Here is a 26,945-nt window from a genome sequence, read left to right as displayed (position 1 = left end):
GCATTATGTTCGCTTCCCATAATTATCGCCCAATAAGGAGTTTAACAAACGTTTACCAAAAACCACAGGTGATAGATAAATACCTAAATACTTTCGAGATTATCACACGAACTCTCATATTGCACATTGAACTAAAGAATTTGGGAATGGAATGTGGCGAGTTTCGTTGAAATGCCCTCGGTTGTGCTTCATTATTTCATTGTTAACATATTTCTGTTGTGTGTATTGCTCTAGGGATTAAGTCGTACAATAGTCGAATCTAAATACTGTATGTATACAATTACATTAATTATTTGTTGCCATTGGATTAAGTCGCACAATAGTCGATTCTAAATATCGTATGTATATAATTACATTAATTATTTGTTGCAGTTGGGCTTTAACATGTTCAGTCTAGTAAGATATTTATGCAAAGATGCTCGCTCCTAAATGTACATACAATCATTTACACCCGCCTATAAAAGGTATAGCTGGAGCTGGGCAATTTCACTAACTTGGTGCTAATTCTATATACAAATTTTAGTGGGGCTTACTTTGTTCTCTGCTTTAGCCATTTAAGTGCAGCCTGGGAAGACGCGAACGAAGTGTGGGGATCTTTTAGCTTGGCCTGCCCTTTCTTCAAGCTCTTTTGGGGTTTTAGTGGGCCATTGTATTCGGTTTATTTCACTTTCCATTGACTTGTAGAAGAATTGCCTGTGGCACATAACACTCCCGCATATAACACATCAACAACGAGCCACAAACACACACTCCACATGCACACACTTATATACAAATCAAACCCTAAGCTTTATGCCTTGTCCATTGTTCAGTAGACGGTGGAGTTCCGTGGACCGATCCCGGGCGGCTGGGACTGTGGCCGTATGCTGCTGGAGCCACCGGAACCACCTGCTGCTCCGCCGTAAAGGAAGCTCGACTGCCGGATGACTGATACCGTGGCGGCTGCCACACCGCCTTGTGGCGGTGGAGCCGGTGCCCGATGCTTCTTCAGTGGAGCGTACGCGGGCTTTAGCGCTGGAACTGGTCCTCCTCCGGGCCCGCTGGGATTGGGATTCGTGGTCGTATTATTGTTGCTGGCCACCGCGTTGTTGTTGTTCACATTGCTGTTTCCGGGCGCTGTTTACGGGAGAATCGAAGGAGCGGGGAAAGAGATATATGTACAAATATGGATAGATAGACAGGAGGCGAAGATCGAGCAATGTGGCAAACTAAGTCAAGAGGAGCTGCTGTGATGCAAGCGAAAACGAAATACAAATGGTAAGAACACTCTAGGTGCAATATGCGGCAGAAGTGAGGGAGTGCACAAAGTGCTTTGAAATTCGGAAACAAACTGCAAAAATAATTCATAAAAATGAAATTCATATGATGGCAAAATAATTTAAGCTATAAAGGCGATCAGAATATTGAGTAGGTCGTTGCAGAAAAAGGAAAATATAAAGTAATTTGTTGTCAAATATTTAAAACCATTCTTAAACGGACAAATGAATTTGAACCAATAACCAAGCGAAGATATCTGCCCGAAGACTGGAGGAAAACTAAAACACAAAATGAAACAAATGAAATGTGTTCATGTATTTTATCCAATGAATTTTGGTTTATTGTTTCTTCAAAAGATAACTTCGAAACTAAAACAATTACTCGTAATGTGCCTGTTGCATACTAATAATTAAATATTCATCGGGTATAATATATATGTTATATATAGAGACGTTGGTAGGTACAATATATATAAAATGATAGCCGGGTACAAGTAAAAGCATGCGCTACATGTAGAAGAAATGTAAATGGGGGCGCAGGGAAATACAATGCAATATGGGTTGGCTTCTGTTTACATATACACGTACATATAAAGTAAATATTTAGGTAAATTATAACTATACGTAATAATATTGTGTGTGCTGCTTAGTGGTAATATCGCGAGGGGAAGCTTCACGTTCCTTCCCTTTTGAAATGTAACAAAATATAACATTAAAATTTATAAAATATATAATGTTTGGATAAAGCTATTCAACTTTAGTGTTATGCAATATACAAAATAACATTCCTCCGCTACGCTTTACGCAATTATTCCATTGCTTGTTAACAGTAAAATAAACAACAATAATCAAAAAGATTACTAAACTCTGCGGGTTTTAACATTTGCGTGTGCTGTGGATTGTAGCCAGGGCTTTCCCTCCTATACATAATATTCTATTCTGGTAGTAATACACTTTTAAAATTATAATTATTTAGAGATAAGAATCGTTGTATAGATTGTTTAAGTTCGAAACTAAAATGCCAGAGCGTGTGCCTTAAGAAAAAACTAATTATATAACAGCATTCCGTGTCTGTGGTGTGTGTGTATATAACAATAATCGCAGTTACAATGCATCTAATGTTTATGTACCTAATTAAAACATTCACAAAACAAACACACTCGCTCACACACTCGACTACATACCATTGGTGGCCTTAAACGTGCGACTAGGATAGACTTTTTGTATATTTAAAAACGGCGGCGGCTTGGGGAACTCAGTGACGTTGTGGAATCGCTTTCCGAACTTGGTCTCCAAGTCGTTGACCAGGCGACCCACGCTGGCAGCTCCAGCTCCAGCTCCCGATCCTGATGACAACCCCGAGCTGCTGCCAAACTGATGCGATGCATTGGCCATGTGCGTTGGTGGCGTCGATGGGGCGTTGGGTCGAATGGATGAGTGACGCTGCGGCGGCACTGGCGCTGATCCCGATACGGAGCCACCCTGCAAGAAACGAGAAATCAGTTAGCTTGGATCCACAACGTTTTTTTTGGGGCTATCATAGCCTGTAGTTACGTTGCGCTTGCTGGTGAGCATCGGCATTCTGATAACCTTGAATGACTTGCCACCGTGCTTCCCTTGGCGTTTTAATAGCAGTATCTTCTTAATCGAGGACACCGTCTTGCTCATCCAGCGCTTCACTCGGTCCTGCTGGAGGAGCTCATGAATGTGGGCCACTGGGCCACGGGATACGCTTAAGGCAGTGGGTTGTGTGTAAGAGCCCTGTGTTTTGGTCACGTCTCGTTTTGGAAAATCAATCCACCCCGCTCAACACGAAAATAGGTGAGTTATAAAAGGAACACTAGCTTGGACTGATATGAACACACAGTGCGCAGCCAGGAGCGCTTACGACCAGGAAGCGCAGGCGCAGTGAGAATGAGAACGAGAAGGGTGGCACGGGCAAAGCAAGCAACAAATACACTGCGCAAAACTAGGAAACTACTTAAGGACAAGTGCCGAGAAAATGTACTTCGGCTCACCCATTATATTATTTTTGTTTTGGGTTATTTTCGCATGACTAAGTGTAGCCTCTTTTATAGTTCCATACTTCTACATTTTGATTTACTTGACCAGTAAGGTAAGTCTCAGTTTTCTTAAAATATATGTCCCTGACATCTCCTCTACACATAGGCAAAACCCCCAAGGTAATCAGCACCCAAGGCATCGCAGTCCATTAAAGTTCACCTCTGACATTCGGGGCAACCTGTTGTTCTGCGCTAGTGTTATCGCTGTCCGTTGGCTACTCACATTGCTCGACTGTCGCTGTGGAGGCGGCGGAGGTGGGCAGCTGCGGTGTGGCGGCGGCGCTGGCGGATTTAGTGGACCTCCATTTAGGATAATCGGTTTGACATTGTCGCGCTGCAACGATTTGGGACTGGCGCTTGCCGAGGATGGATTGGATGTGGGAGCAGGCGTCGGCGGCAGTGGCGGTGATGGTGCTCCGTTTGACATTCCAACGCTTCCACGGAATTGGTCGCGTAGGGCAGCCACGCTGTTGCTGCTGCTCGAGGATGACGGCGGCTGGGTAATCGGAGGTGAGGGAGCCTGAGAACTGATGGCCGAGCTCTGGATAAGAGCTGTGTTCACCGCACTGAACGTCGCCGGTCCGCCGATGTTGTTCAGATTGGTGTTGGAGAAACTGCGAGCCGGCGTGGGTGGCGGTGGTGGCTTTACCGATGGGCGGGCTGAAAGTGTGTATGGCAAAATTAGAATCACATCGATATAAACTTTATAAATTTTAATACTGTCGGATTTTGAGTTGATTGAAAAATTAATTTAGCTCTCTTTATAGTCAAGAAAATGTCTAAGAGTTCGCTGTAAACTTTGAAATTACCAGGGAAAGGACTCTTACACTTTGGCGGGTTAGGAGCACATCTCATGCTGCCGGCGCTGGTGTTGGGGCTGGTGGATTCGCTACCATGGAACTGCAGTGGACCGCGCAGGGTGCCTAAATGCTGCTGGGTGGGGAACACAGGGCCGTTGAGGCTGCCAGCCGCAGGCGGAGATCTGTAAGAGGAGCATACAAGATTAGCTGAATTCATTTTAGATCCTTTGTTGTTAAAGCCAATTTGCGAGGCAAAAAGAAAGCATAAGCGTAAGCAAACCCCAAGCGGAGTTTGATGAAAGCAGATGAGCGGTCGCTGCGGTGCTGGGTTAGGAGTTACTGAAGCTGTAGCTAAATCTGTATCGGTATACCTGGGCGACTTCATGCTGTGGTGCCTGGTCACCGCCGGACGCTGCTGTCCGTTGGCCATCGCCAGTTGATTCAAGCCCGGTGGCTTCGGAGCAAAGTTTGGCTTGCCAAAGCTGATGGCCGGCTTCGTTGGCAGCTGCAGCGGTGGCGGTGTGGGCGTCACCGAAGGCGTGCTATCGGCCGTTGAAGGCGGCGAGGATTTCTGCACAGTTGCATAACCACCACCAGAACTCGACCCGGAACTAGAGCCGCCGCTGCCACCAAATAATGTGGACTTATTTGGCGCCAGATGGCGTATCGATCCCGTCGAGGACGTTTGACTGCTGTTTAAGGACGTGGTCGAGGCACTCACGGTTGATTTGGAACTATTTACAAAACTATTGCCTAACGAGATACTGTGGGTGGATTTAAATACAGTGTGTGTGTGTGTGTGTTTGGTGTGCGAGGATAACCACAAAGTCCCGTCAAAGTAATCCGAAAATAAAGAAGAAAATTAAGATACATTTTAACGAATAATGTACAAATGAACAACCAAAGTGTAACCGTTCCAAACAGCAGGCTGTGTTAGATTAAGGGGTCTCTACAGTTTAATTGGAATTTCAGTAGTTAAGCCATAATCTGGCGTTGAATTTGGGTTGTTTTTGTTCAGGAATACCAAATATAAAATCTATTGAAATAAATGAACACCATACTTAAACGGTATAAATTCCAACAACTGTAGGTTCCAACTAACCATAACCCAGTCATGTGCGCTGCTCGTGGCTGGAAGACGACACTTACTTTAGGTTGGCCGCCTTGCTCTTGACACTTCCACTTCCACCTCCACCTCCACTCCCACTGCTGTTGCTGCCGCTGTCCGAGAGCGTGGGCGATGCCGCTTTGACACTCGAGTTGGAGCCGAAGGCGGGGGTCGGCGCTGAGCGGGGGATGTTCATGCGCTCCAAGATCGAATCACTTGAGTTGGCTGACTGCGATGGCACAGAAACAGAGAAGAATGGATGGATTAGTCGCGTTGACAATGCAACTGCTCCACTGTTTTCTTTAAGCAATCGTTGCTTGTCACACTAAACTGTGTTCATAGCGAATGAGTCGCTGATAAAAGTATTACAAACCATTTAAACTAGACTAATTAAACAAAAGTCTATACAGAATACTTTGAAAACCCAACAAAGAGTCAACTAGCATAATTGAAGCACGAATATGTTCAACACCCCCGAAATGTCTATTAATAGAGGACCTCATCCATCTTTCTCGCCATGGGTCCAGTTCTCACCTTTGGCGGTTGCGGTGGTGGTCCCCGATTTGTTCTCAGATTTGCTTCTGTTGCATTGATATGTGTGTTGTTTGTCGGCGGCTGCGGCTGTTGTTGCTGCTGCTGTTTTTGGCGCTTCAGCGTTAAGTGCTTGGTGAGCTCTGTGTTGAAGTCCATGGGTCCGTTGCTGGCATTTGGGGCGTTCGCCGCGGCTGGGGGGCTGTGGCGCCGCTGCTGAGCCGATGAGTTCGTTGTGGACTTCGATGTCGTTGTTGCTGCCGAGCCGGCGGATGGCGTTGCTGCGTGGGCGGAAAACGGAAATCGGTTGAGCAACGATATTAATCTGCATACAAAACGTAGTTGACCTACCGCGAATGCCGTCCACGGGCTTCAGTTTTGGCATTTGGGAGAGGCCTTCAAACAGGCCACCCAATTTGGGGGTTCCATTGCCAAGGCCATTGCTTCTACTGCTGCTGTTGTTGTGATTGCTGGTGCTGGTGTTGTTGTTGAGGGTTCGCTTGGCTCCAATGCCTGCTCCGCCATCTCCTCCGCACACCTTGCCAGACAGCGCTGGCCCACTCTTGTCCACCGTGGTGGTCTTCTTCAGCTTTGTCCCCTTCTGGATCGAACTGAGCAGCGCAGATCGGGCGTCTGCTCCTCCTCCTGCGCCGCCCAATTTAAGACCGCCCATCGCCGGAGGCGGCGGAGGTCCTGGCGGCGGCGGTGGTCCCGGGGGTGGCGGAATAGCCATCTGAAACGGAGGACAGATAACATTGTTGAAATAGGACACAGTAAAAAGGATATTTGACCACATATATGGCAATTATGTATGTCTTTCTCAAGTACTTTTTGCTTTGAACTTCGCTTCAATCTCATTTTCGATGGATACGAATCTCTGGGCCCTAACCAATTCCCAATTCTACGTCCGCCTCTGCGAAGCTTTGACTTAAGACTGGCTAACACTTTTGCATCGATCAAGCGGCTTTCAAAGCCGAGACCGCTGTCACCACCCACACACCATAACACTCACACATGCTGTGTGTTTATAATACAATTTCTATACTTATTATTTATGTCTTGTTTTCTGTTGTCTTCAGATTGACGCCCCGATAAAGATACCAAATGGATGTGGATGTGGCTGTGGAGGCACCGAAGCCTGAAATTCTCTAGTTTCTACATTTTATTAAGAGTCTCCAACAACTAAAAACTTGATTCGTAGATTTCATTCCTAATTGGCCTCAAAAATGCGCTAATGTTTATTGAAGATACAAATCCATTGAGCGACAATTTATTATTTTATATAGTTTCAACATTTACCCTTATCCAAATAAAACAACTAATATTTATTATGCCCTGCTGGAAGCCACAATGGAAAATTTCAAGCTTAAACAGCGCGTAAAGCAGCACAGTTTTAGCTGCACTGGGGCAGCCCACTTAAAAACCAGGCTATCCCACGTGATGCGAACAAATCTTAAATGTTGTGAATGTATTGCCTTTGTTTTTATCACCTCAACGACTGTTTTCAATTTAAATTTCTTGAGCTTAATTTCGAGCAGCCTTTCAAAATCGCATTAAATTCGCAGTAAGAGGGCCGCGAATGGAAATGGCTCCAAATAATTATCAGGAAATCATAATCAAGTTATTTGAATGGCAACTGATAAGAAAACAAAGCAAACTTATTATTCCCCTTTGTGCACAATAAAATGTTTAGAAATGAGCCAATCTCATTATATTCTCATCGATTAGCTGACAAAATCATGTTCTTTGGCGTCCCAGTTTTTTCCGTTTGCATTGCACTTAATATGATGATTCTTTGTCATGCGGAGGTAAGTTAAATAGGCGCTCAAAAGTCAACTATTACTCAACCGAAATAAACAAAACCCTCGACAGACGCTGAATTTGTTTGAAAACTTGGAGGCTATTTATGAACAGGCAGAAACTGCACTCTCAACGTAAGTTTGAAACAAAAAAAGTGAACTTAGGCTTACTATTTTAGTTCACAGCTTACGAGAGGCGCTTTTGGAATTTGAAGCTAATGGAACTCTAAGCACAGACCCTGATGAGTCTTATCCCACTTCCTGTCTGACTTCTGGGAGTCTTGAAAATGGCTTGCACACCCTGAAAGTTCCGGGCATGAGTCCTTTTCAAGTGTACTGTGAAAATCAGTTAGCTGGACCCGGATGGATCGTCATTCAAAAGAGGTTTAGTGGAAATCTAAGCTTCTTTCGCAATTGGAAGGAGTACAAGAACGGATTCGGGAATCTAATGGACGAGTACTTCCTGGGTCTCGAAAAGATTCGAGCCTTGACGGCCCTGGAGCCGCATGAGTTGTATATACACCTGGAGGATTTTGATGATACAATTAAGCATGCGAGATTCGACGAGTTTGCCATTGGAAACGAAGATGACGACTATGCGATGAATGCACTGGGAAAATATTCAGGCACTGCGGGCGATTCCCTTCGCTCGCACCGGAAAATGAAGTTTTCCACGTATGATCGGGATAACGATCGTGACTTTAATAAGAACTGTGCCTTTTACTATCTGGGAGGATGGTGGTACAACGCCTGCCTGGACAGGTGAGTTTACTGTCGGATAGACTTTCTAAGACATAATCTCACATCTTCCTATTTACCCAAGCAACCTTAATGGTCAGTACATGCCGGGCGGGAAGTACGCGGAGAGCTTGTTCGCCAGAGGAATGTGCTGGCGATCTTGGCGTGGCCACAACTACGGATACAGGGTAACCCAAATGATGATACGACCCAAGTGCCGAACAATAACAGTGATTCACCAGTAAATTTTGACAAGGCGGTTTCACGAATATTATTATTATTATTATAATTCACTCCTTCTTGGTTAAATGGTTTCGAGAACGTGAAAACAATTTGTTATGTACTTGATTAATATGCAAAGGTTATTCCATTGAATCATCGCATTTTTGCCGAGCACATTAATCAGAATCTGAATCAGAACTGCAAAATATACTGAAATTCTCATGCTTAGTTTTCTCAACTTCCTGATGTACTACCGCTCAAGGCGAACTTGACCTACGATTTGTCAATGCAATTGATAAGTGAATTAACCTATATAGTATCGAGCTCGATTTTCAAGCTGTGCAAATCCATATAATCTAGATGGGTTGGATCGAGGCACGGAACAAGATCATGAAGCTTTATGAGTGTGTTTTATTATTAAGCTGTTGCGGCCTATTTCCGATTGCCCAAAGCAATAAGTTGGACCTTGTCTATAAGAAGGCTGAAGGAATGGTTTCCAGGTGGGTCTTGCCATAAATTGTATAGCTATTAAGTTTAAACTGTATTTTTCAGTTTAAAAACCCAGCTGGAGGAGCTAAAACAGAGCTACAAGGAGATCACAGTACCGAAAGGGACGCATGAGAGTAGGTTCCAGATATTTGGTCTTCTTTTACTCAGATTTTACTAATTAAATCTTTTCGTAATCTAGCCGCAATTACTCCCTCCTCCTGTCTAGCTGCCGGAATCAACAGTAATGGCATCCATGTTATTGAAGTGCCTGGTTTGGAACCTTTTCCGGTTTATTGTGACACCCGGCTGGCTGGATCTGGATGGACTGTTATTCAGCGACGTCAGGATGGCAGTGAAAACTTCTATCGCAGTTGGGATGAGTATAGCCAAGGATTTGGGGAGCTCAGCGGGGAGTTCTTTATGGGCCTGGAGAGGCTACACTTCCTAACTTCGGCGGAACCCTACGAGCTGTATGTCTATTTAGAAGACTTCGATGGAGTGGTACATGATGCCCGATACGAGGATTTTGGCATTGGGAATGCATCAGAGTCCTATGCGCTATCGGTTTTGGGTAAATATTCGGGAGACGCCGGAGATTCGTTGAGGTACCACCAGGGAATGCCCTTCTCCACGTTCGATCACGATGATACGGGTCACGGATGTGCCAGGATCTATGTGGGGGCCTGGTGGTACGATCAGTGCCAGAGGAGGTAAGAAGATGTTGATTTCTTCAAATGAAAATTAAACATTCCTCTTGCTAGCAACCTCAATGGCCAATATTTGGAGGGAGGTCGATTCGAGCCCAAGATGTCGGGTCGCGGAATGACGTGGATGAGCTGGCGTGGCTACGATTACGGCTACAAATTCGTACAAATGATGATCAGGCCCAAGTGCTCCAACAACCTACGAAGGCAGGGCATGCTAAATGCCTTAAACGCCCATTGAATTCCACACCGAACACCGAAGGGAAATCACTTCATTTCTTGATAAACACTATCAACATTTTGGGGCTTTTATTTACAAATTGATAATAACCTTTTCACGCTGATGTGTTTGTTGTATTATTAGTTAATTTTTTTCAGCGCTGCTTCTCTACACGCGCACGTAAACAAAGTGTTTTCTTTTTTTGCGAAGAGTCTTTGTTACTCGTCGACTTCGTCGGATTCGAGTGGAACGCGCGTTGCGTTCAGTTCGCAAGTTGAATTCCAACTGAGGAGCTTCAACGGCCGCGCATGCGATGCCCCAGCGATAAAATTCAAACAGAGAAACCGGTGGCCTAGGGAGAGTCTCCAGCGAGAAAGAGACTCGTGGAAGGAGTGATATATCAGGGGGGAGCGTAGTGAACACATTGATAAAAATAAATTCGCGGGAGTCTGACGTCACAGCTGGGAGCTCCATGGAGCTCTATGGAAATAAGTGACTGCGACAAAGACCAGAAGCCCAGACAAAGGGAGACCACAATTGCAGACCACACTTGTCATCAGTTCCACTGATGATGATGGGAAGAATCTGCAGATCCGCAGAAGAAATGCCAAACCGTAAGACTGACTGGCAGCGAAGTCGAAACGTGCGAAAAACCCGCCTGTCTTGACTCATTAATGTGGCACAGTGGGACGGATCTGATGGAAACCGGCAGCTCTAATTGCTGTCCACTGTGTGGACAAATGATTCACTCAACTCAAAAGCTTGATTCATCCAGACGGATCGTCGCTTAATTGAAGGCTTCTGTGATGATGGGGAAATTGGTCAGCGCTGCACGGAAATGAAAATTGTAGTACTATCTGTATTAAGCATTGCATGCAAATACTACTAAATCGTCTTGCCAGAATGTGATCATTTCTGAATTCCTTTTACTCATTCGAAATTTTTGCTTACGAACCAAAATTTTGATTTCCATAGAATGAGTCCCTCCATTTTGTTTGATCAATTGGCAAATATGTATCTTTGGGTCAAATCAAATGTTTGCTTCAAACGATGATTCATAAGCAGGCGAGTTCGTTGGAAATTTGAAGCATAAGACCCAGGTATTTATAAATCAACTTTATCTTATCAAAAAGGACTGGTGGACAGACCGAGCGCAAAAAATAAAATAAAAGTATTTATTCAAGAACTTATGGAGCATATTTGATTGCTCAAGGGTCTTAAAACTATATAGTATTAAGTATAAGTTTCGAGTTGATAATTCGGTATTTGCGTATTCAGTTGTGTAGCTAGGAATTCAGTTGATTCAGTTTCTTACTCGGAAACTCCGAGGCTCGATCTGACACCATTCTTAGATTTGCATTATCAGCTTTGGCATTATGACTGTGCTATCCCTTATACTGTCATATAAATTCTCTACTTTTAAACCGCTCTTAATATGAAAGGTTCAGCGACAGCAAATCGATTAATTGAAACCTATGGCTCTCAGCAATTTCTTTGCTGATATGGGAAGTGAGTCACTCGCCTTTAACCATTCCAGATTGGTGTTTCTAAAATTTGGCTCGGCTTCTTGTCCTGGTTTTAGTTACTGCTCTTATCCTCGGGTTACATTCAATTAACGATTTCGAGGTGTGTCGCCACTTTCATCTCCACCCCGGTAGAGCGCTTTCGGATTGCCCCAATAAACTGTCATCAACTTAATTGCCCCAAATGGACATATAAACAAGGGCGTGTTATGTTCCGAAGGATGGACTGGGATGGGAGGACATCGCATCAAATTGAATCAAAGCGCGCGAATCAAAAAAAACCTCCTGCCCATTTCCACCATTTCCACTCCCACTCTATTCATGCCGAAAACAAATCGCCCGACTGTCAAAATTCATTTCCACCGTCGGCCATTATGTAAGTCAAATATTGGGTGTTAAATGCCCAGCACGCCCATTGGAAACGCATCGTGAGACAATACCCGATACCTCAACACCCGGTAACCGCAAGAGATTGCGCAAGTCTTATAGGACAGACCGCAAAGTGTCCCCCGGTTTGGATATCTGAGGGGACAGTTTAGTTTAGTAAGCGCCCAGTTCTCTTAATGAAGGTAATTTTAATGAGGTTTTTCTTCACTTGATGTGTGTTTTCTTTGTCTCGCTTTCCTTTCGCTTGGCTCATCGCTTTGTTTACTCGGCAATTTGCACAAGTGTTTCATTGCGGTTCAGGTTTGGAGACTGGTTTTGGCATAAGCTGTTCTACATAGAAATTTTGAATAGTGGTTTTGAATTCTAGAGTGTCCGTTAATTAGTAAGTCTATCTGTAAACTGCAAAGTGACTGTGACTCATTGCAGTTCTACTTGATTCTTAAGCAAAAAACCCGTTTACATGCACACAGTCTGCAATTTAATTTGCCTCACAAGTGCCCAGACTTTCGCTTTCAATTTCTTTAATTTATTTTTGTCGCTTTGCTGTGGCCAAGTTCCAATTACACAAAGCCAAAACCGTTGGACTAACAATTAACATTTACATTTCAATTGCAATTCGTGCCAGCTGTGAGCTGTGCCTTTTCATGATTTCCGAGGCAGGGGAAGCTGGTCATCAAATCATTGAAATTCCAAAAGCCACGCGGTACGATAATAATATGTGACCGCAGTGCAAATCAGTCGGAGTAACATATGCAAAAGACAACACGCTCCGAAAGCATTTCTTATGCCAATGTTTTTATAGCTCATACAACTCGATTTTGTTTATAATTTTTATTGTGAATGACCGTTTATACCAGTGGCCTGCTGACGTAAAAACATTTTGTGGTGAATGTGTTGAGGTGAATCAAATTCAGGAGATACACAAAGTCGTTTTGCTCCAGTGGCAGATTTTGATATGCCGAAAACATTACTGCAGCAAAGGTCAGAGATCTAATAAAAACAATTTAGTATGCAAATTCGAATTTCTCTATCAAACAAATTACAACACATTACCAATTTATTCTTGGCAGATCACTCAAATGACTCATAAGCAGTTGAGCCTCGAGCTTTCGTCAATAATAGCGGCAGAACTGGTTTATAGTTAGATTAGTCACTTTAATTGCTAGATACAAAATAAGACGTTTTACAGAAACTTGAAAATTGAAACTTGGTTTTCCCAAAGATCACTCGCAACCGTCATGAATCCTTGTATCGGATATCGGTTCAATTGCGAATATATGTATACCCCACATATGAATGAATACATCGCATTGAATGGCCTTTTATCAGCCCAAGCACTGCGGTTCGAGTTACTTCTGATCTAAGCGTTTCACCATGCATCATTTTGCATTTGCATTTTGTAATTGAAGCTTCTGCCTTTGCCACATCGGCTACCTCATCACTTACTGCGCGTGTGTGATGTAAGGCCCATATTCGCTTACAGATAAATATTGCATTGTTGCACTTGATGTTGCTGTTTCAGTTGCTAAGCCCGCCGTTGTTGCCGGCGGGTCTATTAAAATGCGGTTTTCAGCACCGTCGCACAATGCTTTAATAACTAATGCAAACACATCATGAGAGCCGACACGACACAACTACGATGAACTCAATGACAACAACGGTGTTGGGTTCGCTGGTTTGCATACCCCACACATGGAGAAAAGACTCACTTGCTGAACTGGGAAGTTTGTCCTCCGCTGAGCACTGAAAATACCTTGAGACAGAGAATTTTTCGCAGTGCAACTGCTAATGTGATGTAAACACAAGTCAAAGACAAACTATGAGTCACCGAGGCAACGAGGAAGCGAAAGCCCTCGGCATGGGACTCAAAACTGAAGTCAGAAAGCGGTGCGCCGGGGAGATCACTGTAGTTTTATGATTCAGTTCCAGGTTGCACAAGGAAGTGCAGCATAATTCAGCGGCATAAAGGCTGAAAGAAACGTCCGACTCTCCACTACGTGCCAATCAGAGCTCGTGTGATGCAGTGCTCGAAAAATGCACGACAACCAATTCGACTGACAAATGGCCGCACACAAGGCCGACAAGTGCCCACTCCCCTGGCCATAAAAACACATACGCCATACGCCATACCCCACACACCTCCACCTCCAATCCCCAATCTTTGCGTGTGTCACTGCGGCAGCACTCGATATTTCTGTGTGTGCTTGCAGTGGGGGATGCACAACAGCCTCGACAATAGACTGGCAGGCAGACTCCTGGACGGGATGCGATGGAATGGGAAGTTGGGATGTTGGGATGGGTTGGTGCCATGTGCCCGCTGCCATGGCCTACGCCACGCCAATGACATTGAACCCGGCGACTAGGGCGCCCTTTGTGCCATGAATAGCATTACGGAAAGGAGCTGGAAGCCCATCCGCACTTGGGGATGGTTTGAAAAGCGCAAAAAATATGCCAAGAGGGTTATTTTGGGTACAGAGAAATAAATAACTTATGCAAGTCTTGTATTTAATAATTTGGATATCTATTTTCCACCACAGAGCAGTAAAGCCCTTTAGAAATATTCATATAAATAAGAAAGGACGCTCCTCGACTATCAGATATCCGTTACTCAGCTTGTGGGAGTGCCGCACACCTGGACACCTGAGCCCCGACAGCGGACTGTGGGCCCCGGACGCACTAGAAGCTCCATGCTTAATATGAACTTCGAGCTTTTATAGTTCCCGAGAACTCGACGTTTAATCGGATGGGTATATATGTATGCATAACCTACTTTATAAGATCCAAGCTTCCCTCTACATGTTTCGGTTTTAATGGCTTATCGCTCTTGCCCGATTGGGATTACTGGGCTCTCAAAATAGTTAGGCTATAGCAAGACCCCAGATTATGTCATGCCATCGAAGTTCAACCGCCACAATTCGCACTCACATCACTGAAGGAAGCAAAGCGAGTAAATCAACCCCTAGTCAGCGAATTTAGTTTTCGTCGGCCGTCGAGCAATGCACTCTTTGTAGGTCAGTTATGGGGCGGCATGGGTGGCTACATGCTCCATGGGTCTTCGTCTACGCTGGTGTTGCCGCACTTGGTGTCGTCATGTGTCGCGTGCCCAGGCGTTTTGCCTAATGTGATTAAGACAAAGCGACAACAAACCAAAACAAAGTGCATTCCCTGATGGGACAAGAGAAAATCAAAGCGACCTGAGTTTGTTGCACCCTTTTTAGCCGGTTAGATGTTGGAAAAGGGCTTTTCGTGCTCTCCGACACAGAAAAAAAATGAATGTATGTGCTTCAAGCTTATATCTTAAATGAAATCTGGCAACATCTTTTTCTTCTATTTATATATTTATTTTCTGCAGATTAAATTTATTATTCTCAGAGTCTAAGCAAATAATGGCGATAAAATTGGAATATGAACAAATGAATGAATATTATAAAACGTCTAAATAAAGCTGCCTACAATAGCTGTACGTACTTGTGTATTGTGTACCTCGAGACCATAAGATATAGGCCCATATAGTGAAAAATGCAATTTCACATACATACAGCACACAACCATTAGACGCGAATATCGCGGCGAAAATGTGGGGGGCGATAAGATAATTGCCTACTTGAAACGGGTACCGAAGAGGTCCCTGAATGTGCCATAAATTTATGCCAATTTCTGGGATTGGCCTTATCAATCCTATTTCGATACGTCTGTACCACTATGGATTTGGAGAGCTGAGTGATGCACTCAATCGACTGAATGGGTACAAAGACAAACGGGTTGGATTTACAAAGAGACTCACCTTGAAGCGGGTTTCGTTTTCGGTTTTCGACTGGGGCTGTAGCTTCTGTGAATGAAATTCGCTGATCTCTGGGCTGTTGTCTGTCTGTGGGTTTCAGCAGGTGGTTTTCGTGGTTCTCTGGCGGAGATGAAATAGCATAGCAGGCTGTTCCTAAATGTATTTTTTCAAAACTATAGTTTTAAATCCGTATCCGTATTGGTATCCAAATAAATGATTTAATCCGCGCGCTAGATCCGTCGATCGTTTTTCGAGTGCACAGGTGTTGTATGTGATGTGTGGCGTGTCCTGTGACCGCGGGGGGAAAGTCCCTCCCACTTTTGGGAACTATTGTAGAAATGTGTAAAAGTCTGGCTAAATGCCTAAAAGACGTAAAACGACGATACAAATCTGACTGATTTTCATTTTTACACAAACACACGCACACTGCGACAGCACGCTCTCACTCACGTACACGCACGCACACACTGCCAGATGGGTTGCCTTTTGATTTAGAGCGATTCTCGTGTTGTGCAAGGTGTATCTACCACTTCCCGAACCGCCTATTCACTTCGATTTCGGGGCCTAGCGCTGCAGCATTGTTTATCTGCCACGGATATCTGGGATTTTCTCGCAATCGGTTGAGAAAACAATAAATTTATTGTGCAGCTTAGAGGTGTAAGAGAAACATAGAATTATCGATGTCTATAGTTAGTTCGTGGATATCGATATTAGTCAATGCATCGATGACCTGCATATGCACAACTTCCACTACGCAACTTTTTTACATTTTGACGTGTAGATTACAGATGGATTAGATGTGGGCGGCTTGTGGTCGTGGGAGTGGGCGTGGCAAAAACTTTTTGACAAATCAATAGAAATTTACAAAAAATATTCAAAAATGTTGAACTATAACATTTTACAAAAGTGTGGCCGTGACAGTTTTCATACAGACTGACATGGTCACGCTTCTGTCTCTTATATACTTTTCAACGAATCTAGTATACGCATTTATTCTACGAGTATTCTACTTGTATTGGCATTTAAATACTTGGTATTTAAATACTTCGTTTACATTAAACCTTGGGTCTGCGTTGCCACACTTTCAATAAACATTTCACCAAGCAAGGGTATATTTTAATAACACCACAACGGTCACTCTATATGAAAATTCAAAACAAGCTATTGGCGTCGTCTGTCTGGATTTTGTGAATGTGATAAGGAAATCAGGAGGAGCAATGGGATCCAAAGTGGAGCAGCAGTACAAGCTGCTGAATGCGGAGCTCATGGACCAGGTGCAGAAGCAGCGCCTGGAGATTGGCGAGTACAGGAAGCGGGTGATATCGTTGGAGCGCGAGATTATGGACATTCGGGAGGAGCACGTCCTGCAGAATCATCGCCAGCGCATGGAGAACATCAGTATCGTACGGAGCCTGATGCTGAGCCTGAACGTAGACTCCGATTCCTTGGTGGTGCCGCAGGAGCCTGCTCACGGAGCTCAGATAAACAGACCAAGCGGCCCTCGTCGCAGCTCCAGGGAAATCTGCAAGGACATGCGACGGACGTGTGTCTTGGCCCACAACACCAGACCCATCTCGCCAAGCAGATCGTCCTCAGTGACCAGTGCTGTTTCGTCCACTAGTCGCCCCTCCAACGCTGAAGTGCAGTCCGAAGTGGAGGCCTCTGGGGTAACAGAGAATAGAAGAGCCCACAAGGTAACTAATACTTGAATTGCAATATTCTTTTGTTAATGCTTCCTTTTCGGCTTGCGTACAGCCTACACCAATGCCACGAAGACCAGCGGAATTAGTTTTCGATGAGGATGACTCGGACGATGATTTCGACGGAGTAAGCCCCGTAGACAATAACAATGAGGAGGCACAGACTGAGGAAAATGAGGAGAACAATCGTCTGTTCAGCATTATAGAGGAAAACGGCAGCGAAGGGGAGACCACAGACTCGTCATCATGCGAGGCCATCTACTGCGACACAACTGTTGAAAGTAGTCCGCCAAACGCACAAACCACCGTCACTCCCAGTGGGCGAGCTCTTCGGGAAGTGGACCCAAATGTCCCAGTAGCAGTGTCGTTGAGTCGGGGAAAAGGGTCCGGGAAAGGATCAAAGTTGGTTACTCCCGACCCTGTGGACGATTCTCCACAGGAGCAAAGTATACAGTGCCCGAGACTGGCAGTCACCAGGCCTAGTCAATCATCTGGAATCTTTCCTGATGTCAACGGACTGACGCCGCGAAGAAGCCTGTTCAACGGGATCAGCCAACTGGCCGGGAGCACCAGCACTCCGAAATCATTCCTCGTCGAGGAAATGCCATCTATAAAAACTAAAAGCCGAACTGCAGCAAAAAAGAATTCAGAAAATACAGATATGTCCAGTTCTTTTTTTAACAGCAGCGGAAGGCCGAGCAGAAGCTGCAGGCCCACCAGTTTGGTGGAGCCTAGTCTGCGGAACAAGATGCGTAATAGCTCGATAGGCAGGGCTAAGGCCAAGAAGTAGATAGTCGGATATTTGTATAGGCTTTAATGTTGTTTTTGGAATTTAAATGGTTTTTCACACCAATTTTTATCATTAAAATAAGCATAATATTTTTAAAGTCCAACCCTGATAAGTTTAATTTGTAGACTAAAAGCTGACATCCAATTATTATTTGCCTGCAAAAGAGGGCACATTCATTTCATACATCGATCGGAAGGAAGACTATCATCATCACCCAAAAATGCTAATAGGAATTTAAAAGTACGCCTAGTTTTTACATCTTTAAACATTGTAACTTGTGAATAAAACAACGTTGAAGTTGATTGTTAATACGTTTTTAGGGGGACTAAGTTTATATATTCCTCTTAGATGCAAACGAGAATATTTCGCACAAAATTTTTGGAAACATTTACAAAAGACTCTGAAGAGCAAAGTACAATTACAATTAAATACAGTAGCAAAAGGGTAATGATTATACGTAAGCAAGCGATAATTGCACTTCTTTTAGACTACCTCGAATTTGCCTAGACAACAGTTGAGATGGTCGCCTGCATGATTGTGGGTTGGCTGCTCCGTGTTCTCCTTGATCTCGCTGATAATGTCCTGTATCTTGTTAATGATCTGCTGAGAGTTTTCACCCTCGTTAGGAATGTGTTCTGGTTGCTTTGCCTCGACGCCATCTGCAGGTAGCTCCACTCCTAAGCTGACCACCAGCTTGTTCAGTGCCTCAATCTTCTCGCGCAGCTGCTCTCGCTCAGCTTGAAGAAGACGCATTTGGGCAGCTTTCTCGTACTCACGCTGCTTTAGCATGCGCCGCTGCGTTTGGTAGAGGGCAATGTACTCCCCAATCGTTTCTGTTTCGCTCTGCAGCTGGAGCACCAGATGTTCTAGGCTGTGCTTCTCCTCCGTCAAGTCGGCGACCTGGCTGATCAGTGTGGTGAATCGCGATTGCAACCGTTCCACGGCCTCTGTGGTGGGCAGCGTTTTAGCTGCTGGTCTGTGGTCGTGGTTGTGGACGTGATCTTGTGGATGATCATGTGGATGATCATGAGGATGATCATGTGGATGATCATGAGGATGATCATGTGGATGATCATGAGGATGATCATGAGGATGATCATGTGGATGATCATGTGGATGATGGGCATGATCATGATCATGGGAATGATCGTGGTCATGATCATGACAATGAGCGTCGGAATGCTCATGAGAGTGATCGTGCGGATGATTATGCAAATGATCAACATCCTTCGCTTCATCTGCTTCATTTTCCGATGCATCTCCTCCATTTTCTCTTTCTTTTATCTCACCGTTGTGATAAGCCTTTGCCTAAAAGAAGAACAAAATGTAATATTCAAGTCAGTTTTCTTGCTTTCAATCTCAATTCCACCCACCTCATAATGCCTGAGACGGTCCAGCTGCTGTTGCAGCATTAACTGCTGACGCTGCAGTTCCACGTTTTCGTGCGATAGTCTAATCATTTCCTCGTCCTTAAACTTGAAGCGCTCCTCAGTGGCTTGCAGCCTTTGCTCCATGCTGTTGTAGTTCTGGCGGATTTCTCGGTTGGCAAACTCTTCCGAGTCCAGGCGGATGACCAGTTCGGCTTTGTCGTTCGTCAGCTGAACAAATCGTTGCTGCAGTTCGTCTAACTGGCTCTTCATCTCTACGTTCTGGGTTAGGGCACGCGATGCGGCCACTTTGTCCGACTCCATGGTGGCCAACAGCTTGGACTGATCGGGTTGCTCAGCCTGCAGGCGTTCGAGCTGCTTTTCCAACTCTTCTAAGGCCGAGTCCTTTACCTGAAGCTGATCGTCCTGCGATTTAATCTTTAGCTGGAATTCGTGGCGCTCAAACTCGAAGTCGGCGAGGCGCTCTTTCAAGTCAGCCAGTTCATCTTTCAGTTCTTTCTGAAATTTAAGGAAGAGGCTAAACAGGTTTCCTTATTTATCCGACTTTGTACTTACCTGGTCGCTGCTTTCTTCCTTGGACGGTTCCACTTGACTGGCCTCTTTAAATTGGGCCTGGAGGCTGATGTTCTTTTGTATGTCTCGCTCCAAGACACCCACGTGCTCCACAAGCTGGCGTTCCCGCTCTTTTAGAGAGTTCAGTTCCTCTGAGAGTTCCGTGTTTCGTTCGTTGAGCTTGGCGATTTCGCCGCTCTGATGCTGTACATAGTTTTGATACTGGCCAGCTGCCTGCTCCTTGTCCTGCGTTAGTTGACCCACCATGGCCTGGAGGTCGCGTATCTGTTGCTCGTACATGTATTGCGTTTGGACCAGCGACTCCACTCGGTTGTCTGTGGTGACGCTAGACTCGTCGGAGAGCTGTCGCACCTTTAGCTGCGCCATCTCAAGTTCGTTGGATTTTTGGGAAAGCTGTTGTTGCAGTTCCTCGTGTCGCTGGTTGCTTTGCTTCAGCTGGGCCTCGAGTTCGTTGAGATGCGACTGTTGGTCCTTGATTTGTGCCTGCGACTGTAGCAGTTGTGCCTGCAGCTGCGCGTACTGCTGTCGGTGCTGCTCGCCGGTCGACTGTTGATCCTGGCAGTGCTGTTGTAGCTGCTCCAGGCGTAATTGATTCTGATCCTTGAGTGTGCGAAGCTCCTCCAGCTCAAGCTCACGTTCCCGGCAGGCCAGACGAACCTTTGTCAGCTCCGCATTGAGCTGGGCCTTTTCGGCGATGATCACCTGGATGGCCTGCAAGCTAGATGGATCTGCCAGTCCGCCATTGTGTTCGGACTCGTTTTGCGCAAAATAAGAAGCGGCTGTGGGCAAGACAGACTGCTCGGTCTGCGGAGTACCGCCTGCTCCTCCCCCGTTCACATTTATCTCGCTATCTGAGCGCTCCGACAGATTGCTGGCTATGCTCACCGTGGACGAGGGCGATTGTGTGGTGGCAGCCACCGACTCCTCCGCTCCCGGCTGACCATTGTTGTTGCTGGCGCGCTGCTGGTACTCCTTCAGCTGTGTCCACATAAGCGTGTTAAACAAAATCAATATTAGTGGGCCAATACATATGTGTCCACGTCACAAGAGCAAAACAATTGTGTGTGGCACTGGTTGTCTCACCTTTTTCCTTGCCGCGGCCAACTTCTGGGCCTTGGCATCCTGCGTGTCATCGGGCATGTCCCTCGGGGTCAGCAGCGGCACCTTTGCCACACCGGTAGTAACCTGGGTTCGGAGGGCAAGCCAACAAATCTAAATTAAACTATGCAAAATTGACTAATTCTGAATGTTGATAACAGGTCTGAAGTTCAGTAAGACCGTACGCGTTGAGAGCCAAAATACCGCGCCAACGGTTACACTACGCTGCAGAAAAAGCACAAATCTTTATTGGCGCGCATTTTTAGGTTTCTTTTAGCTAGTTTTAAAATCGCTTATAAAAAAAGGATTTAATATGCAAAAATAAAGTTAATTTTAAAGACTACAATTACAAGCTATAGCATAGAATACATGTTCAGGCGGGGAGGCACGTAGCGATTGTAATGTACAATGTAATGTAAGGCAATTTAAGTAAACAGCAAATTTATCGACAAAATTTAGTTGATCGTTTCTTATCAATTCACTTTAGCCGCCTTCCCTAATTCAGTCGTCGCCAAACCGCTGTAAGCAATGGAAGTCCACATCTATACGATGATCAAGGGCTGCCTGTACCTTGTACTGTTACTGGGACTGATGGACCAAGCGAAATCCGCCCAATCGTCGACCAGATTCAACGTGAGCTTCGCCCAGCTGGATTCCTGCGAAAGCTTATCGGTTCCGAATACAGGATATGGCTACCGGAAGTTCTACATACTGCACGAGCTGAGCAACAACAACAGGAAGGCCGGGGAGCGGCTGCATTTGAAATTTTACGTCCTGACCGCCATGGACGCGCACATCCTGCTCTCGGTGACGAATCACCCACGCCTGAATGATCGCGTTTATGAGATCGGTGAGTGAAGTCAATAGGAATTAGTATTCAAATGCTTTGTGATGATTCTAGCGCGGCCTTGTAATGACCCCTGCCTAGTAATTCCTTTGATAACTACACTTTGATATTCCGTTTGCAGTGATAGGCGCCGGCGGAAATACGTTTTCCGCAATACGGAATGCAATGGGGATGAGGAGGGTGGCCACGAGTCAAGAGGCGAACTTGGTATCGGTATACGATCCGACGCCAATTGAGATTGTCCAAACGCAGAGTGAGTTGTGCCATCTAATCGGGTATTCCCTGGTCTCCAACGCCCAGTATAATTCCAGATGGCGAGCTGTTTGTTTATATACCCGGCTTCAAGAAGGAGCCCCTGCTGCAGTTCATCGATGAGGCACCGCTGACCATCAACTATCTGAGTTTCAGCTCCTTTGGTTCGAACACAGCGCGATGGTTCTACGACTGTGGCTTTGATGGTTATGGTGAGGATGTGTAATCTCTAGTAAACTTATAAGTCTATATGTGGATCCCTTGCAGAGTCGGAAATCGCACCGATAGAGAAGGAGGAAACAAAAATTGAAAAGCTGCTCAACCAACTAAACATCCAGGCAGAAAATGCTAGCTTGCCAGCTAATCTCAGCTCCATATTGTTCCATTTCCAAACGCGATCCCTCGCCTACGAGCAAACCAATTCCATGCTTCAGACCCGCATGCACATGATGATGGTAATGAACGATAAGCCCGATAGCCAAATATTTATTTTGGAACAGTAACGATACATTCGTCTATCCATGCAGCACTGGAGGGACAGTCGACTTGGCTGGAAACCCAAGGATTTCGACTCGCTGGAATCCTTCGAGCATCCTGACCTGCGAATTTGGAAGCCGCACATGAACGTCCTCAACGGTGCCCTGCAATCCATGGGTGAGGTCCTCCAATCCTACCAGCTGAGGGTCTACGCCAACGGAAGCATCACCCTGTACGCACAAAACCTCCAGCTGTCCAGTTGGTGTGTGGACAGTGCCCGAAACTGGCCAGGCGAGCGAGTGACTTGCGACATCGAACTGGGTCTCATTGGCCAGGAGGGGCAGGAGAACGTGGCTCTAATCTACGATGATCTGCGCAAGCCCATTGCGCCCAATGAGCACGTGAACACGCCATCCGGCTGGTCGATCACGAAAGTGTCCGTGGTGATGGTGGACGACGATTCGCAGAGGCGATACAATCCCAAGGGTATGATGCAGAAAATGACCGGCGATGTGGCCATTGAGTTTACGTTGCAAGGGAATCGCAGCTTCTACATGACCATCTTCTACACACCGTTGATTGGTAAAATGATTTCAATATAACTTTCAATACTATAGAATAACACATTACTGTCTTATTTCAGCTTGCCAGATGTTCGTAACCATGTCCTTTATACTGCGTTCTACGCGTAGGAGTTCGCTCATCCTTATCGCCCTGCTGATTTCAGGCTGGGGTTTAATGTACATGACGCGCTACGCCTCTCCGCATTATGTGCCGCCCATTAGTAAGATAGCAATCAATTCATTATGCCTCTTTCCATCTTCATTTCTTAAGTATCGCTTTAACTTACACTTTTGCCACAGTGACTGCTTATAAAGTTATCATGATGGCCACCACCTATTGCTACATTCTGCACATCTGCCTTATTTGGCTGGTGTTGTATCCACCCAGATCGAAGGCGCCTGACTGGCTGGTTGGCCTGATAAACAACGTTGTGCTGCGATTTATTCTAGGATTAAGACTTGCGAATGTGAGTAGACAAGCCCCTATTAAACAACTGAATGATAATTATTTCTGCAGTCCACCGACCATGATGACTTACAGGAGAATCCCTGGCGCAATTTGGCCAAGGTCCTGAACAACCTGAGCTTATTTCTGGTCACTATAACCTTTGCCATCGTAGATATTACTAGTGGGATTTGAAAAATAGAATTTTTCTTTATTGTGCATTTGAGAGAATATTAATAGTTCTTAAATAAATAAGAAGCAAACAGAGAAGATTGTGAAGATTTTGCGACTACAGATTGGAAAAGTGGGAGAGCGTGCTCGGCTGCTGCGACTCCTCGCAGTTAATTGCTTCCATTGGTCCAACTCCGATCTGGGATCGATTTGGATTTGGAGTGTTTTGGTTTCGGTGCGGAGCTTAGTGGTAGCCGTATCCACCCAGGGACAGGGCTGGTGCAGCGTAGGACTTGACCAGGGCAGGAGCTGCATAGCTGATGGCTGGGGCCGCGTAGGACTTGAGCACCGTGGGAGCAGCGTAGCTGATGGCTGGAGCGGCATGGGCGTAGCTAATTGCTGGGGCGGCATAGGACTTGATCACCGGAGCTGGAGCAGCATAAGTGATGGCAGGCGCTGCGTAGGACTTCACGATGGGCGTGGCATGGGAAACAACCTGTAAATACAGAAGATATTGTAAGTTTTAATGAGAATACAGTGAAGTACACTTAAATGTTGTATAATACTGTTAGGATTAAAGTGTTGCATCAAATAGATACCGATCTTACCGAGCTGAAGTGCGAGTAGCTGGTGGCCGGAGCTGCCACCTTGACCGCCACAGGAGCAGCATAGGACTTGACCACCGTTGGAGCGGCGTAGCTGATGGCAGGAGCAGCATGGGCGTAGCTGATGGCTGGAGCGGCATAGGACTTGATCAACGGAGCTGGAGCCGCATAGGTGATGGCTGGAGCAGCGTAGGATTTAATGACTGGAGCTGCGGCTGCATATGTTATGGCAGGAGCGGCATGGGCGTAGCTGTAGTCCGGAGCCGAGTGTCCATAATCAAGGAGTCCAGGAGCAGCAGTGGCCACAGCCAGCAGAGAGGTGAGGATCTGGTGGTATAAATGAAAACCAAATATTCATGTTAATCTTTTTGATACAGGAAATCAATATAGGATTTGGGCAATCTATTGGTAATCCTGTTGTGTATTTAGTCCTCTTGGCAAACTGAGTATATCCCTTCGGAGTCAGTCAACACCATTGGCTTTATCTGATAATCCCTAAGCCGTATCCATTCCATTCCATCCCTTCTCACTCACCAGAAGTTTCATGCTAGCGATGGATAACGAATCACTTGGCTTGGAGGAAGAATTGCAACTGTAAGTGGACTGTGTGCATTGCGTTACTTTTATACCCCTCGATGGCAGACCACGCACTCGCACTCTCGAGCGGACTGCGAGCTGCGAACTGCGATCTGCGAACTGCGGACCGGAGGACAGGTGGACAGCTGGTCGAGCGGACAGATCTTGACTAGATTTCGATCTGAGCCTCGGACGGACAAACAGTCGGCAGACAGCAGTCAACAAAGCGGGCCAAGCAACACCAATTTGTGAAGTATCTCGGCTGCAGTGAAACTGCAATTCTCGTGGACGCAGCTCGGATTGGAGAGCCCCCAAACGCGGATGACGCAACCTGAACTGGAGCTGGGAGTTGGGAGCTCCGATCCGAAGGCAGACCACTTGCCGGCTAAGGAGTCGCAGGAAAGGCGGCCTTACCTCTGGGGGTGCCATTTGCCATTGTGGCTCGAATTCGGAAAGCGCACGCTAATTGAAATCGCTGATTAGCTGGCCAATTTGGGCACAGCACCAGGTGACACGCCCCTCGAAAACATGCAGCCTTGCCACTAACAACTTAATTATCCAACGGAGAATGCCGTCTAATTGTTTTCGATGCTATATTTGAGTATTCTCGAAACAATTCTCGGTGTGAGGCTGGGAAATTCTCTTCAAATTGCATAATGAACGCTTGCCAAATCGGCAAACACCAAATCCAAACACCAAGCAATCCCCTCTGGTCGAAATATCTAGGCGAGCTTCATATTTATCTTTATCGTGCCTCGAATGCCGCTGCGTGCCACATTTGACCATATTGGATGGGTGATTTCAGCCGCAGCCGCAGCCACGCCGTCTCGTCTCGAGGACACTCGTGCGTGGAGAGGGGGACTGGATCGAGTGGAGGCCCCAGTTCCAGCTCCAGCTACAGCTCCAGCTCTCCATCGATCCATCGACTTGGTCGGCTGAAATTGCCGGTTAAGCATCTGGCAGTTCGTGGGATTTTTTATGAGCGCCTTGATTAACCCCATGGGTTGGGCGGGGTATGGAGGTATGACATTGGGTCATCACAAAATTTACAGTGCTACAAATTGTTGAGAATGCTCCTCGAGCTTACAACATCCTTAGCGCAGATTAATGGAGGGAAGATTAATGATTAGATCATTTATTTCCTTAAAATATGGATATGCTCGATTTCTACTGGCAACTGCCTTGGTTCAAAGACCAAAATCTCGAAAAAACTTAGCACAATGAGAAAAAGACAGCACTAACTGACTCGAAAGAGACGGAGAGTCAGCTGCGATCACAGTTCATGCATAAATCACGCCAGTGGAATGTGATTTATGTGAAATCTATTAGCAAATATTAAGTCAATAGGAGCAATTGTTGCCAGTGGCCGGCGACTGCCAAACAAGTGTTCCATGTCCAATTCGATGCGGACAGATGCGGACAGATCGGTGTTGTGGCCGGTGTGTCGCCTGGCTTCATAAATAAAAGATTTCCCAGCCACTGCCCCACATTTTGGCCAGGTGGAAAGCAATTTTCCAGCAATCGGTCGGTGGATCAGAAGGGTGGCAAGCTCGAATGCCAAATTGCCACATACTAAATGCCGATTTAAGGCGATCAGCCGTTCGATCCCCGTCTTTGTTTTTATGGCTTCGATCGAGTGGCGAGTCTTTAGCCGCATTTGGAGATCGGGCGGCGTGTGCTCCAAAATGGGTGCAAAATGCCGCGAATTTTGGACGCGTATGACGGGCCTAATTAGCCACTGGCCACAGAATGGATGGGAGAATTCAAAGCGATTGCCCAATGGATCGCAAGCGCGGAATTCTTCGCGGCGCACGCTGCGTATGCGTTATTTTCCGATCC

At 45.8% G+C, this 26,945-nt stretch overlaps 7 protein-coding genes across 13 annotated transcripts; 4 read left to right on the top strand and 3 right to left on the bottom strand.

Annotated features, from left to right (window-relative positions):
* Window positions 1-5: 5 nt before the first annotated feature.
* Window positions 6-16,331, bottom strand: LOC6548170 (WAS/WASL-interacting protein family member 2). 7 transcript variants are annotated; one of them, XM_015156308.2, is made up of 10 exons: window positions 15,625-16,331; window positions 6,110-6,491; window positions 5,762-6,039; window positions 5,269-5,456; window positions 4,491-4,883; window positions 4,147-4,301; window positions 3,543-3,979; window positions 2,811-2,945; window positions 2,441-2,738; window positions 6-1,116 (listed from the first exon to the last, which is right to left on the bottom strand). In XM_015156308.2, exons 2-10 carry the CDS (start codon window positions 6,489-6,491, stop codon window positions 809-811), a joined length of 2,574 nt encoding a protein of 857 aa, XP_015011794.1. In that variant the 5' UTR covers window positions 15,625-16,331; the 3' UTR covers window positions 6-808. The 7 variants fall into 7 exon arrangements, with proteins under 7 accessions (XP_015011794.1, XP_026837085.1, XP_015011793.1 ...); XM_026981284.1 differs by lacking the exon at window positions 2,811-2,945 and having other exon boundaries at window positions 4,129-4,301; XM_015156307.2 differs by lacking the exon at window positions 2,811-2,945.
* Window positions 7,385-8,745, top strand: LOC6548171 (fibrinogen C domain-containing protein 1). The gene is made up of 4 exons (XM_001975118.3): window positions 7,385-7,566; window positions 7,631-7,692; window positions 7,744-8,319; window positions 8,381-8,745. The coding sequence occupies exons 1-4, from the start codon at window positions 7,444-7,446 to the stop codon at window positions 8,538-8,540; spliced, it is 921 nt and encodes a 306-aa protein (XP_001975154.2). The 5' UTR covers window positions 7,385-7,443; the 3' UTR covers window positions 8,541-8,745.
* Window positions 8,900-10,050, top strand: LOC6548172 (fibrinogen C domain-containing protein 1). Its single transcript, XM_001975119.3, has 4 exons — window positions 8,900-9,017; window positions 9,070-9,140; window positions 9,206-9,716; window positions 9,768-10,050. The coding sequence occupies exons 1-4, from the start codon at window positions 8,908-8,910 to the stop codon at window positions 9,949-9,951; spliced, it is 876 nt and encodes a 291-aa protein (XP_001975155.3). The 5' UTR covers window positions 8,900-8,907; the 3' UTR covers window positions 9,952-10,050.
* A 354-nt stretch (window positions 16,332-16,685) lies between the features above and the next one.
* LOC6548173 (shugoshin) lies at window positions 16,686-18,405 on the top strand. Its single transcript, XM_001975120.3, has 2 exons — window positions 16,686-17,315; window positions 17,377-18,405. The coding sequence occupies exons 1-2, from the start codon at window positions 16,839-16,841 to the stop codon at window positions 18,109-18,111; spliced, it is 1,212 nt and encodes a 403-aa protein (XP_001975156.1). The 5' UTR covers window positions 16,686-16,838; the 3' UTR covers window positions 18,112-18,405.
* Window positions 18,406-18,409: 4 nt separating this feature from the next.
* On the bottom strand, window positions 18,410-21,391 carry LOC6548174 (golgin subfamily A member 2). Its single transcript, XM_001975121.3, has 4 exons — window positions 21,156-21,391; window positions 20,055-21,050; window positions 19,485-19,997; window positions 18,410-19,419 (listed from the first exon to the last, which is right to left on the bottom strand). Exons 1-4 carry the CDS (start codon window positions 21,210-21,212, stop codon window positions 18,595-18,597), a joined length of 2,391 nt encoding a protein of 796 aa, XP_001975157.2. The 5' UTR covers window positions 21,213-21,391; the 3' UTR covers window positions 18,410-18,594.
* A 260-nt stretch (window positions 21,392-21,651) lies between these two features.
* On the top strand, window positions 21,652-24,021 carry LOC6548175 (acetylcholine receptor subunit beta-type acr-3). Its single transcript, XM_001975122.3, has 8 exons — window positions 21,652-22,020; window positions 22,139-22,270; window positions 22,329-22,481; window positions 22,537-22,724; window positions 22,797-23,328; window positions 23,390-23,530; window positions 23,610-23,776; window positions 23,827-24,021. The coding sequence occupies exons 1-8, from the start codon at window positions 21,699-21,701 to the stop codon at window positions 23,947-23,949; spliced, it is 1,758 nt and encodes a 585-aa protein (XP_001975158.1). The 5' UTR covers window positions 21,652-21,698; the 3' UTR covers window positions 23,950-24,021.
* LOC6548176 (cuticle protein 16.5) lies at window positions 23,948-25,255 on the bottom strand. The gene is made up of 3 exons (XM_026980157.1): window positions 25,065-25,255; window positions 24,534-24,857; window positions 23,948-24,421 (listed from the first exon to the last, which is right to left on the bottom strand). Exons 1-3 carry the CDS (start codon window positions 25,074-25,076, stop codon window positions 24,170-24,172), a joined length of 588 nt encoding a protein of 195 aa, XP_026835958.1. The 5' UTR covers window positions 25,077-25,255; the 3' UTR covers window positions 23,948-24,169.
* Between the last annotated feature and the right edge of the window lie 1,690 nt (window positions 25,256-26,945).

The sequence above is a fragment of the Drosophila erecta genome, unplaced genomic scaffold (assembly GCF_003286155.1).
Source record: "Drosophila erecta strain 14021-0224.00,06,07 unplaced genomic scaffold, DereRS2 tig00000092-arrow-pilon, whole genome shotgun sequence".
Taxonomy (NCBI): domain Eukaryota; kingdom Metazoa; phylum Arthropoda; class Insecta; order Diptera; family Drosophilidae; genus Drosophila; species Drosophila erecta.
This window is presented reverse-complemented; position numbering and strand designations above follow the sequence as displayed.

Coding starts and splice junctions, on each gene's coding strand:
- LOC6548171 (XM_001975118.3), top strand. CDS start 7,444: ATGTTTAGAAATGAGCCAATCTCATTATATTCTCATCGATTAGCTGAC. Junction 7,567..7,630: donor TGATTCTTTGTCATGCGGAG/GTAAGTTAAATA, acceptor AACCCTCGACAG/ACGCTGAATTTGTTTGAAAA. Junction 7,693..7,743: donor GCAGAAACTGCACTCTCAAC/GTAAGTTTGAAA, acceptor TTTAGTTCACAG/CTTACGAGAGGCGCTTTTGG.
- LOC6548173 (XM_001975120.3), top strand. CDS start 16,839: ATGGGATCCAAAGTGGAGCAGCAGTACAAGCTGCTGAATGCGGAGCTC. Junction 17,316..17,376: donor AGAATAGAAGAGCCCACAAG/GTAACTAATACT, acceptor GCTTGCGTACAG/CCTACACCAATGCCACGAAG.
- LOC6548175 (XM_001975122.3), top strand. CDS start 21,699: ATGGAAGTCCACATCTATACGATGATCAAGGGCTGCCTGTACCTTGTA. Junction 22,271..22,328: donor TGAGATTGTCCAAACGCAGA/GTGAGTTGTGCC, acceptor GTATAATTCCAG/ATGGCGAGCTGTTTGTTTAT. Junction 23,777..23,826: donor TAGGATTAAGACTTGCGAAT/GTGAGTAGACAA, acceptor TTATTTCTGCAG/TCCACCGACCATGATGACTT.
- LOC6548176 (XM_026980157.1), bottom strand. Junction 24,422..24,533: donor GCTACTCGCACTTCAGCTCG/GTAAGATCGGTA, acceptor CTGTATTTACAG/GTTGTTTCCCATGCCACGCC.
- LOC6548174 (XM_001975121.3), bottom strand. CDS start 21,212: ATGCCCGATGACACGCAGGATGCCAAGGCCCAGAAGTTGGCCGCGGCA. Junction 21,051..21,155: donor TGGCCGCGGCAAGGAAAAAG/GTGAGACAACCA, acceptor ATGTGGACACAG/CTGAAGGAGTACCAGCAGCG. Junction 19,420..19,484: donor ACCGTCTCAGGCATTATGAG/GTGGGTGGAATT, acceptor TTCTTCTTTTAG/GCAAAGGCTTATCACAACGG.
- LOC6548170 (XM_015156308.2), bottom strand. CDS start 6,491: ATGGCTATTCCGCCACCCCCGGGACCACCGCCGCCGCCAGGACCTCCG. Junction 4,884..5,268: donor AGCAAGGCGGCCAACCTAAA/GTAAGTGTCGTC, acceptor ATCCACCCACAG/TATCTCGTTAGGCAATAGTT. Junction 3,980..4,146: donor TGCTCCTAACCCGCCAAAGT/GTAAGAGTCCTT, acceptor ACACACTTTCAG/CCCGCCCATCGGTAAAGCCA.
- LOC6548172 (XM_001975119.3), top strand. CDS start 8,908: ATGAAGCTTTATGAGTGTGTTTTATTATTAAGCTGTTGCGGCCTATTT. Junction 9,018..9,069: donor GCTGAAGGAATGGTTTCCAG/GTGGGTCTTGCC, acceptor TGTATTTTTCAG/TTTAAAAACCCAGCTGGAGG. Junction 9,141..9,205: donor ACCGAAAGGGACGCATGAGA/GTAGGTTCCAGA, acceptor TTCGTAATCTAG/CCGCAATTACTCCCTCCTCC.